Source organism: Myodes glareolus, chromosome 2 (assembly GCF_982192425.1).
Source record: "Myodes glareolus chromosome 2, mMyoGla1.1, whole genome shotgun sequence".
Lineage (NCBI taxonomy): Eukaryota > Metazoa > Chordata > Mammalia > Rodentia > Cricetidae > Myodes > Myodes glareolus.
Genome location: NC_142027.1, coordinates 86,468,508 through 86,480,812, shown reverse-complemented (window position 1 = coordinate 86,480,812; position 12,305 = coordinate 86,468,508). Strand labels below are relative to the sequence as shown.

At 45.4% G+C, this 12,305-nt stretch overlaps 1 protein-coding gene across 1 annotated transcript in view; it reads left to right on the top strand.

Moving 5' to 3' along the window:
- Positions 1–750: 750 nt before the first annotated feature.
- Flt3 (fms related receptor tyrosine kinase 3) overlaps positions 751–12,305 on the top strand; it is an 86,638-nt gene continuing 75,083 nt past the window's right edge. The window contains 1 exon segment of the mRNA XM_087902621.1: positions 751–986. Coding sequence (XP_087758747.1) covers positions 944–986 — 43 coding nt within the window. The 5' untranslated portion in view covers positions 751–943.

The window sequence follows — 12,305 nt, the reverse complement described above, 5'->3', positions numbered from 1 at the left end:
GGTCATGCCTAAAGAGAAAACCATGAAAAGAATAAAGAGCATAGAACTGCTATGCTGGAGAGACATTACCGACAATTTGATGCACATCTGTCACTCTGGGGAGTGAGCTAGGACGCAGAGGACAAATGGTTTAGGAAGGCTCCTTAATGGAAAAGCCAGGGCTGCTATTCTGAGCTTTCAATATTCAGCTCAATGCATGGAAAATAATTGTCGCCTCGAAACACAGTGAGACTAAAAGCAAGAAGTAGAAGAGGACAATTAAAATATCCTTTGAGATGCACAATCTAATTTGTTTGAACTTCTTGTTTAACCTCCCCAGTTTATTCAGTTGACATTGAAACCAAGCCTGCTTTTCTGGATAGGAGGTAGTTGGGAGTCGTGGTTATCCTAAGAGATAAGAGGAGGAGACAAAGAAAATCAGTCCACAATGAAGATCTACCAAGTGAGGAATAAAACCCGCGGAGTGGCCAGTGTGTGGCACCGATTTAGGCACCCTTCATGGAGCGTCAAAGATGCCCGTGCGCAAAAGAGGGAGGACTGTGGGTCATCGCTCTTCTCTCTCCGGAATCTAAAGCCGAGGTCCGGGGACTCCCGGGACCGCAATACGGTCCGAGTCACCGAGTCCGAGCAACTTCCCCAGCGGGACCACACCCAGTCTCCCCCGCTGAAGTCGGGGCGCCCAGGAGCGCAGGTTGCGGACCACGGCAGGCACGTGGGCTCGGCTGCAGTGCTGCGCTAGTTCGGCTCTCCTGGCAGCCCCGGGGCTCGCGCGCTGCCCCGGCCTCCGGGGAGAGGTTCCTCCCCCCTCTGCTCTGCACCAGTCCGAGGGAATCTGTGGTCGGTGACGCGCATCCTTCGGCTAGCCACCTGCAGCCCGGGGCGCGCCGCAGGGGCCGCATCACAGGCTGGGCCGGCGGCTTGGGTACCACGCGCTCCGGAGGCCATGCGGGCGTTGGTGCTGCGCCGCAGCCGACTGCCGCTGCTCGGTAAGGCCCCTGGCCCCCTCCCCGCCCCGGCCGAGCGCGCACCCTCATCCCCTCGTTCCCCTCGCCGCTGCGTCCCTCCCCTCGTTCGCGCCTCCCGCTGGAGCGGTGAACTTGACTGCAGCTCGCCCACCCCCGCCCTCGCCCTCCTCCGCAGCGCTCCTCTGCAGTCCTCAGGCCGTCGCGCCTAGGCTTGGGCCAGGATGCGCTCAGCCATCCCCGGAGAGTCTGCAGCAGCGCAGGTGGCTCGGGAGCCTGCTGACCCGTCCCCTGGCTACTGTAGATTCTGGAGGAGTGGGGTTCTCACCTCTTTTAGGCATGGGTTGACCGAGTAAACTCTAATGGGAAAACACCGGCATCTTCTGCTAGAACTGTCATCCCCGCTGACGACCCCCATCTGTGCCTATTTTCGGATCAGCTAGATCAATGGCTAGTTACTTTGGAAATACTATACTGGCTGTCTTTCCCCGTCTCCATTCTATTCTTACCCTAGGATTAACCCCTACTGAGATTTTCAAGGACTCCTAGAACTGCCCTTCCAAATTACCTGCTTGGGTTATAGTTGTCACTGAAAACGTTAAGGGAAAGGTCCCCTTCTGACCCAGTTCAGAACGGTTCGCGTCATCTTTCTATTTGGAAAGATGAGGGGGTTGGATTAAATTTAAGTTGGAGACAGAGTTCTTAGAATCTGGGGATGATCAGTCCCTGCCCTAGTTTTGCAGCCTTGTGAGGCTTTCTTGGTCTGGCCTTGGCGCCCTCCTTTGCCCCGTAACCTACTTCCCCTTCAGCTCCGACATTTAGGATTCTGGCTTGAACAGTCGGTGACAAACAGAGAAGATATTTGCAACATAATGAGTAGAAATTATTTCCAGTCATTTTTAAAAAAATAAGAATTATAAAGTTAAAAATGTAGAAGATAAAGAAAAAGGGTGGGAAAACACATGGTTTATCTTTCCTAAACTGGTTTGTAAATAGGTATATTTCAAATACATAGTATAGTATGCTTTTCTTTTCAGGGTCTGTTAATGCAAAAGACTTTGATTGTGTATGATATTAGTGCCCTTTCCATAGCAGAAAAGATTTTCTAGAGGGCTAAAGGGGTCTAGGGAAATAACTTGATATTGGAGCAGTACTTGCCACCATGCTCAAACCGCATTGAACTCCTTCTTAGGGAATATCTATACCCCTCTCCAAGTTCAAAGTGCAACAACACACAGACAGTAAATACGCACAATCTTACAAGTCCTTTCATCCGTTGTTATATATCTGTATCTCTTCATAACCACAGGAGGGGAGTCAGAACACAGGACGACTCAGCTCCAAAGTTACCACCACTCTGATTTCTCAAACTCTATATTACTTTCGCCTGTTTTTGAAATTCACAAAAAGCAAATCGTTGCTGTAACCCTGCCTCACTCCTTTCTCTCTTCAGTGTTGGGGGATCAATCTCAGGGCTTTATTTTTATGTGTGGACGAGTGTTTGCCTGCATGTGTATGTGCACCACATGTGTGCCGGTGAAGGTCCAAAAAGGTGGCCAGCTTCCCTTGAAATGGATTTGGAGATGGTTGTGAGCCACCATGTGGGTTCTAGAAACCAAACCCTGGCCTTCCGCAATAACAGCAAGTGCTCCTAACTGCTAATCTGTCTCTCCAGCCCCAGTGTCCAGCTGCTCTGCCTCAACATAGTGCTTATGAGAAAAGACTTTGTTCCCTATAAGATAGTTCTTGAAAACAGCATTGGCTGCCGTTCTTTGACGTGATGCACTTTACTATGTGTTTATCCATTCTCTGATTGATCTTTCAAGCTCTTCCTGGACTAAGGATGTTATCTCCGTAGTAGAGTACTTGCTTAGTACACATGAACCTCCTGGGTTCAATTCTTAGAACCCCTTTTTAAGAAGTCATTTCTGTTTTTGTTGTAATTACAAATATTACTGCTGCAATCATATATGATTGTCTGATTTTTTGTTTGTTTGTTTGTTTTTGTTTTTTGTGGACCTGGCTCCCATTTCTTGTAGGATTTTCCCAGAGGGAGGGCATGTATGCCATTTGGGTAGGTGTTACAAAGCAGTTTTCCAAAGTAGTTGTACCAATTCACAGTCCTACTAGCAGCATGGAAATAGAGCCCAAACCTTTGTGATGCTCGTTCATAAGTGTTTTCTTCTTGGGTAAAGTAAGGAGCTTAAAAGTAGGGATTTTCAGCCGACCATGGTGGGACACACCTTTAATGTCAGTACTTGGGAGCCAGAGGCAAGTGGATCTTGGGAGGCAGTGGCAGGCAGATCTCAGTTAAGTTCGAGGCCAGCCTGGTCTATAAAGTGAGTTCTAGGATATCCAAAAACTGGGGGAAAATATTAAAGACTTTAAAATACTCAGGAGTTAAATTTCTTGCATTACAAGGAGAGATTTTGGCTGCCTTTGTAAGCACCATTTTTCATGGATAATGATGATATTTTCTAAGAGGCTCTGGAAGAGTGGGAAGCTGTAATTGGATTTTTCTTTGGACCACCAGCTCACAAATAATGACACATGCTTCTTATTAATTATGGAAGCTTGGCCTATAGCTTAGGCTTGTTCCCAACCAGCTCTTAAAAATTCGCCCACTCATACTACTCTCCGTTCTATCACCTGGTGTTTTCTCTCTTCCATCGTGCACCTCCTGTTTGCTCTCTGCTTGGCTCTGCATACCAAGATTCCTCCTCCCCTTCCTTTCTCTACAGAAAATCCCACACATACCTCCTGCCTAGCTATTGGCCACTCAACTTTTTATTACACCAATCACAGCAAAACACCTTTACACAGTGTACAAATATCCCACAACAGGAAGGAGCTCTCTGTGACTTTATCTACATTGGGCACTGATACTGTAAAGAGAGGATTCCAATATTATAGTAACTGAGATACTGCCTCTTTCATTGTCTGAGAGTTCATAGTCAGAGCCTTGAATTGCATATTCTCGTCACTTTTTGTTTGTTTGTTTGTTTTTGTCCTTGCTTGCCTTAGTTACTTTTCCATTGCTGTAAAGAGACACCATGGCCAAGGCAACTTATAAAAGAAAGAGTTTATTGGGGGCTTGCTTATAGTTTCAGAGGGCGAGTCCATGATCATTATGGCATGGGGAGGGAGTGCATGGCAGCAGACAGGCATGGTATTGGGGCAGTAACTGAGAGCTACATCTAGATCCACAAGCACAAGGCAGAGAAAGCTAACTGGGAATGGCTTGGACTTTTTAATTTTGATTTGTTTGCTTATTTTTTTTTGTTTTATTTTGTTTTGATTTTGAGACAGGGTTTCTCTGTATAACCCTGGCTGTCTTGGGACTCACTCTATAGACCAGACTGGCCTCAAATTTACAGATATCTGCCTGCCTCTGCCTGGGCTTGCTGGGATGAAAGGCATGCGCCACCACTGCCTACTAGGGTTTTAGAAACACCAAAGTCCAACACTAGTGACACACCTCTTCTAACAAGGCCACACTTCCTAATCCTTCCCAAATAGCTCCACCAACTGTGGCATAAGCATGCAAATACATGAGTCTATGGGACCATTCTCATTCAAACCAGCAAGTTCCACTCCCTGGCCCCCAAAGACTTGTAGCCCTATCATAATGTAAAATGGATTCAGTCCAACTTCAGAAGTCCCCCATAGTCTATCACAATCTCAACACAGTTTAAAGCTTCAAAGTCTCTTTCTGAGACTCAAGGCGGTCTCTTAACTGTAAGCCCCCGTAAAATCAAAAGCAAAAAGCAAACTGCATACTTCCAGCATACAATGGTTTAGAATATACATTTACCATTCCAAAAGTGAACGATGGAAGCATAGTGAGAAACTACTGGATCAAAGCAAGACCAAAATTCAGCAAGGCAATCTCCAAATCTACACTCTATGTTTGATATGGAAGGATTTGGATGGCTCTTCCTTGGTGACTGCAGCACCCTTCTCTTCCTTGGACTGGTTCCACTCCTGGTCTACAGTTCCCCTTGGCAGGTATCCCATAGCGTTGGCATCCCCAACTTCCTGGGGTCTTCAGCACAACCTGGGCTCCACTTTCACAGCTCTTTGTGTGGGCCTCTGCTGGTCCATGCAGAGACTTCACTGGCACATGCCGTTCTTGGAGGATCTCAACTGCAGAGGAAGAGTCTACCATTTCTTTACTCCTGTGTTCTTCATAACTATCCTGCCAGAAACTCATGACACTGGCAAATTCTGCTGCCTTCTTTGGTGGGAATTACATTTGCAAGAGCTTTGATCTTTTATTCCTTTGTTGAACAAACTTTCCTGCATTTAGGAGCAGAAGATTCCTTAGGCCTTTCCTCTTTGCAAGTTGGAAGCTTAACTAAGTGCATTCCTGCCCTGAGGGCACTATTCCCTTTCTTCAATTTCTCATTAAGACTGTCTTTAAACTTTTTATCTTTTTGAGTACAAAACTTAGCTTCCACATTAAATTTTCTGATGCTTTTTCTCTCCCAACTGTACATTTTAGCCTACATTGCGGTCTAGTCAACAGTACACACTCCTCCCTAGTTAACACTATTGCCTTCCAAGTGCCTAGTAGAATGGTCCATTAAGCTCTCTTTCCACTGCTCAAAATCTTCCACACCCCACTCCTGGCCCAAACTTCCATCTTAGTTATTTTTCTTTGTCTTAGTTACTTACACCATGACCAAACCAACTTATAGGAAAAATATTTTAATGGAGCTTTCAGTTTCAGAGGGTTAGAGCCCATGGCCATTGTGGTGGGGAACATGGCAGTAGGCAGGCAGGTGGGGCACTGGAGCAGTAGCTGAGTGCCCACATCTTGATCTACAAGCAGAGACAGAACGACCTGGGAATGGTTTGGGGTTGTGAAACCTTAGCCCATCCCCGGTGGCATAACTCCTCCAAAGCCATGCCTTCTAATCCTTACCAAACAGTTCAACCAACTGGGGACCAAGAATTCAAATATATGAACCTATGGGGGCAGTCTAATTCAAACCATCATATGTACTTTATCTCAATCTTGAGAACCCAAGAAGGAGTGGGTCAGAAAGAGGTTGGAAGCAAACGACTGTGCAAAAACTGGTCTGGTCTAGAGGATATAACAGACCCCTGATGGCCCTGGATTCTAATGCTTTAGTTTCCATTCTTGCCTCATCTGAGTTTAGCTTCGCTATTAGCCTCTTCATAGGAACTTCATATTTGCCTGTAGGAAATTATCTGAGGGTTAATGGGGGAGCTCATGCCTGCTGTTAAAGAATGATCTACATTTTATAAATAAAATGGTACTTGCAGTACCTTTTAGTTATCAGTTGAGATGTTTCCAATGCTTTTGCAACTGCCTGGTGTCAAACTGAAAGTACTAAGGTAAGGAGGTACTAAAGAGTGATCAGAGAGATGGTTCAGTGGTTACGAATGCACACTACTCTTGCAGAGGACCAGAGTTCAGTTCCCAATGCCCATGTCAGGCAGCTCACAACCAGCTGTGATTCAGCTGCAGGGGATCTGATGCCTCTGGACCTATGTGGACACCATCACTTAGCATACACATACCAATGTGTACACACGTGCATGCACACACATACAAACACATGTGCGTGTATGCGCATGCACACACACACACAAACACACAATACATCTTTTTTTTAAAAAAAAAAGTTGGGGGGCTGGAGAGAAGGCTCAGTGGTTGAGAGCATTGCCTGCTCTTCCAAAGGTTCTGAGTTCCATTCCCAGCAACCACATGGTGGCTCACAACCATCTGAAATGAGATCTGATGCCCTCTTCTGGCCTGCAGGCAGACACACAGACAGAATATTGTATACATAATAAATAAATAAATATTTTAAAAGTTGAAAGTTTACATATTTTCCCAGGAAGACTTCAGATAAAAAATTAATACAAGCGTAAATGAGGAGAATATTTCTTAATTTAACACACATTATTGAACACTTATTTCTGTACCAAGCACAGCACATTTTTGGACAATGTGTACAAAAAGGAAAGAGATGGTGGTGTCATAACTTATGCTTGAATTTGTTACAAACAATAAAACTGGCTATTCATTTATTCTGTGTGTGCATGTCACAGTTGTTATACAGGACAGACCATTACAACAGTGAGCATGTGGAGGTCAGAAGGAGCTGGTTCTCTCCTTTCACTACCTGTGTGTATATGTACCATGTGTGTGCAGTGCACACAGAGGCCAGAAGAGGGAGTCAAATCCCCTAGGATTAGAGTAGCAGATGATTCTGAGGGCTACCATGTGGGTGCTGGAAGTTAAACTCCAGTACACTGTGAGAGCAGCCAGTGCTCTTAACTGCTGGGCCATCTCTCCAGTCCCATGAAGTCCCTTTTAGTCAGATCAACTTTTCAGTAGTTGTTTGGGGTGCTTAGGGGACAATGAGGAAAGAGGTAAAGTAACACAGACATATTGCTGGTCACTAAATATCTATAGATTAAGAACAGCATGGGTTTGGAACCTCAGAACCTCTTTAAAAGCTGAGTTCAGTATGTAGTCCCAGCACTCCCACAGGGAGGGGGGAGACCGGAGAGTCCTGACAAGTCGTGAACCAGCTGGCCTACCTTATGCAACAGCAAATAACAGCAAAGAAGCCTTACCTCAGATAAGGTGGGAGGTGAAGATACCTGAGGTTGTCCTCTGAGCTCCAGAGGTACACACCAGCCTATACACACCTGCACTCATGTGTGTGAACCACACATGTACACATGAGGTAAAAATAAAAAAAATAAAAAAATACAGCTTGCTTAAATTAAGTTTCAACTAGATAAGAAGAGGGATTCCAAGGGTGTTACCTTATAAAACTACTCAAATATAGACAGATTGTTTTATATGCCCATGGAAGTAGCAATGCTCTTGCATCTGAGGTAAAATGAATGATTCGTCACAAGGTCAAATATGATCTTTTTTGTTTGTTTCTTTTCAAGAGTTTCTTTGTGTAGCCCTGGCTACCCGGGAACTAGTTTTGTAGATCAGGCTGGCTTCAAATTCATAGAGATCTGCCTGCCTCTTCCTCTGCCTCCCAGGTGCTAGACTTAGAGACGTGTACCACCACACCTAACCAAATATGGTCTTTGCATTTGGGGAAAAGAGAATTTGGGTTTGGAAGTGTGTGTGTGTGTGTGTGTGTGTATGAGATAGAGTTAGGTTGCCCAGACTGACCTCCAACTTAATATATAACCAAGGATACCTTTGAACTCTTGATCCTCCTACCCCAGCCTTCTAAGTGCTAGGACTAGAAGGATACATTCTGAAGCCTGACTTGGGGTTATTTTGAGTTTTCCAGATGGTCATTCCACTATGTTAGTAGGCTGGTTTTAAGCTCCTATAGCTCATGCCATGGTACCTAGCAAGAAGCAGTTTTCTAAACTGTTCTTTGAACAAATGTGTTGACTACATTTTTATCACTGGAGAGTATTTGTGCTTCACTGAGAACCTCCCCGCTTCCCCCATACCATAAATTCTTCTCAGTTTAAACTGTGCCTCTCCTGTCTTCACTCCCTAATGATACCCAGAAATCAGTGTGGCAGGAGCCCCTGACAGTAAAATAAGCATTCGATGATAGATATTGTTGTTAAAAGACAAAGAAAATGAAGGAGAAGGAAGGAAGGAAGGGAGGGAGGGAGGAAGGAAGGAAGGAAAATTGCCATCTATAGATTGCTGACTCAAAATACCTCCTAAGTATTACCTAGTGAAATTACCTGGCACAAGTGAGAAGGAAACACGGAACATGCAACAAACAAGCTTAGGAGTTTATTATTATTGGGGGTTTGTGTGTACATATGTACAGGCCTGGGGAAGATTGGTTTGCAGATATATATATATATATATATAGAGAGAGAGAGAGAGAGAGAGAGAGAGAGAGAGAGAAAGAGAGAGAGAGAGAGAGAGAGAGAGCTAAAGATGGCACTTCCAGCTTTTTTTTGTTTTTTTGTTTTTTGTTTTTTGAGACAGGGTTTCTCTGTAGCTTTGGTGCTTGTCCTAGAACTAGCTCTTGTAGATCAGGCTGGCCTCGAACTCACAGAGATCCACCTGCCTCTGTCTCTCGAGTGCTGGGATTAAAGGCGTGTGCAACTTTCAGCTTTTAAGGGCTGCCTAGCGCATGCGCCCAGGTGGATGGCGTGGTTACATCATATGCAGATGATGGAGCTCATGCATGTGCGCAAGGGTTCATGCAGCTGCGTCATACATAGATGATGCAACCATACTGCACGTGGGTCAGGCAGGGTCCTTTAAGCCATTAGGCACTTCTGGCTGAGGGCTTGTCCGCACATACGTGGCCCTGGAACCCGGAAATGTCAGCCATGTTGTGTGGCTGAATCATTACACCTAGCATGTATTGTTTTGTTTTGAGACAGGGTCTTGAGTGAACTGGAACTTACTATGTAGACCAGACTGGCCTCAAATGCATAGCGATCCATCCACCTGCCTCTGTCTTCGAGTGCTGGAAATAAAGGTATGTGCCACCATACCTGGCTCTGGGTGAAGTTTTGATTTGACAAAACAAAACAAAACAAAAAACCCCAAATAATCTGAGGAACGCTGCAAACTTTTCTTAAAACTTAATTAGCATACAAAGTAAAATATTGCATTTTATTGTTTCCCCTCTCCTCTTCTGGGGTTTTAAATCAAGAGGGCTTTTCAGGTGGTCTCCAAGCTGGCCTGAGTCGCCTGCCTCTGCCTCCTTAGTCCTGGGATTACAGGCGGTGTGCTACCACACCTTCCTCAGGAGCCCCAAAGGGGTCTGCAGATAATCGGAATGCAAATTTGGCTTAGCAGACTCCATAACTTGTTCCTGCTGCACTGTCCCACCCTTCACTCGCGCAGATAAACTGACCCTCCAGCGGAGGGGTTAACCCGAGAACAGCGTTCGGAATCTGAGTTACTTTTGGTGGCCGTGGTAGTTGGTTGCATTCTTCTGAGACAAAGAACCTCACAGACAAGGTTGTCCTGGGTCTTGAGGCCCTCCTACCTCAGTCTTCCAAGTACTGGGCTCACCATGGCCTTCTGATTCTGTTGAACTTTAGACTTTGCCTCGCTGTGGCTTCTAAGGAGGTTTTAGAGCCAGACACGGAGCTGCAGCTGATGATGCAGTGTTAGAAGCATCTTCAGAAGTGTGGCCTCTAATCCAGACAGAAAGCGAGGCCAAGCTTCCAAGAGGAGACTATTCCAGACTGGGATGTGATCAGTAACAAGGGAAGCAGAGGGTAAGGACATGCTCAGCAGTAGGCTAGCAAGGAACAAGGTAGTTACAAAGTCAAAAGTTGTTCTTCCTTTAAGGGACAGGGTGTGCGCCTACGTGGTTTGATTGGTTTTTCTAGTGGTTGTCTCTTCAGTGGCCATGAAATAATGAAAGCTGTTGTTGAAGTCACGGATGGTCGTTAACTTGACTCATTCCACTCTACCCTTTGGATACCGACACATGAGAAGGAAACATAAAAATAATACAAAGTCCACACACAATGTTCTTTTGTGGCTAGAGGAATTGCATAAGACCCTAAAAGAGGAACTATTGGTATTTTGGGGGTTTGTTAAACAGTTTTAAAAAAAATACGTGTTTTTCACTACTGTCAATATTATGTTGATTGGGAGCCAAGAATCCTCCATAGATTATTTGTAGTCTACACTGGAGCAGGATCTTGTCATTCTTTCTCTCCAATACTATGCTTTAATTATAAGATACTCGCCAAATTCAGTCTTCTCTTCAAAATCCTCTGTGATCAGAGTCAGGTTTCCTAATGCTTTTCTATTCTTGGAGGAAATGCAGATAGACATCTCAGGACCCACAATGCAAATAGGAAACATGCTGGTGGGGACGCCTCTGCAATTGAAGTTCCTCTTTCTGGTCATCAGATGAATCCCATAGGGTCTGCTTTAGGCGGGCGCTTTGCAGAAGGGAGACACTGAGTCTGAAAATATCATTAGGGTTCGGAGTCAATCCTGATGTATAAGGCTTCCCTCCCTCCCTCCCTCTCTCCCTCTCTCTCTCTCTCTCTCTCTCTCTCTCTCTCTCTCTCTCCTTCCTCACTTCTTCTAAGTGCTTTTGAGCAAAATTCTACAGTGTTAAATGCGGCACAGAGCTGTGCCTCAGTCTTACCGCCCAGCATTCATGAGGACCTAGCTCTGTCCCCAGCACCTTCCCAGATACTACACAGCACTGCCCTCAAAGGATTCCCAGGCTAATGCTGTGGTGCCCACAACAAGAGTCAGACATGGAGTTGCAGCTGATGATGCAGTATTAGAAGCATCTTCAGAAGTGTGGCCTCTAATCCAGGCAGAAAGCGAGGCCAAGCTTCCAAGAGGAGACCATTCCATGCTTGGTGGGAAGTGCCCACAGAGCCATCTTGCTGGCCTGGGGCTTGACCTTTATCCTAGAGACTATTGACCTCTGACTGATTTCAGGAGAGCCATTACATTATTTTTTTCCTCTCCCACTCCCTTTCCCTCTCCTCCCTCTCTCTCCCCTTCTCCCCTCTCTCTTTCTCTCTGTCATCTAAGTATATTATTTTATTGATTTGTTTTAAGAGAAAGTGTTTATTATTTTCTTTCATTTTTCAAAGGGAGTGAGTCCAAAAGAAGGGAAGAACCAGCGCTGTGAGCTGGGGAGGGCTTTGAGTGGTGGACGTGTGGTGTTTATGTGGAGGATGGAGTGGGTCAGCTCAATTGGTACACAAAGGTCAGCACGGAAGCCCTTTGCAGTGGCCCAGGCCAGAAACAGTCAAGACTTTAATCATGATATTGATAACACAGAGGCTTTACTGAGGGAAGAGTTGAGGATTTTCAAGGAGGGAAAAGGTTAGGGTGTGTCTACTGCTTGGATGGGGAATGAGGGTGGGAGAGGATTCAAAGGTATTCCTGGGCTTGGCAGATGGATGCCCAAAGCTGCAGTCCCAGCAATGTCGGATGCTGAGGCAGCAGGGTCCTTTGAGACCAAGAGTTCACAGCAAAAATGCTCTGCTCTCTAGATATCTAGCTTTGGCGACTGTGTGGGCATTGAAACTCACTGAAGAGGACAGAGAGAACAGAAGTAACAAGAGGAACAGAGGAAAGGTGGTTTCAATTTCCCTTGATATTCCTGGTGGGCCACCCAGATAGATAGCTATATATTCAAAGGTGTGAGACCCATCTCTCTGTGTAAACATTTGGGGCCCATCGGTAAAGAGATGGTGGTTAAAATCGTGGGTTTACAGGGAAGGAGCACAGAGTACAAACAAACAAACAAAAAAGAGCTTAACCCTCACTTATCAGCTGATGAAAACGAGGTTCAAAGAGGTTAAATAATTGGTTCAAATTCAGTGTTATCAAAAGTAAACTTCCAGAGGGGAGCT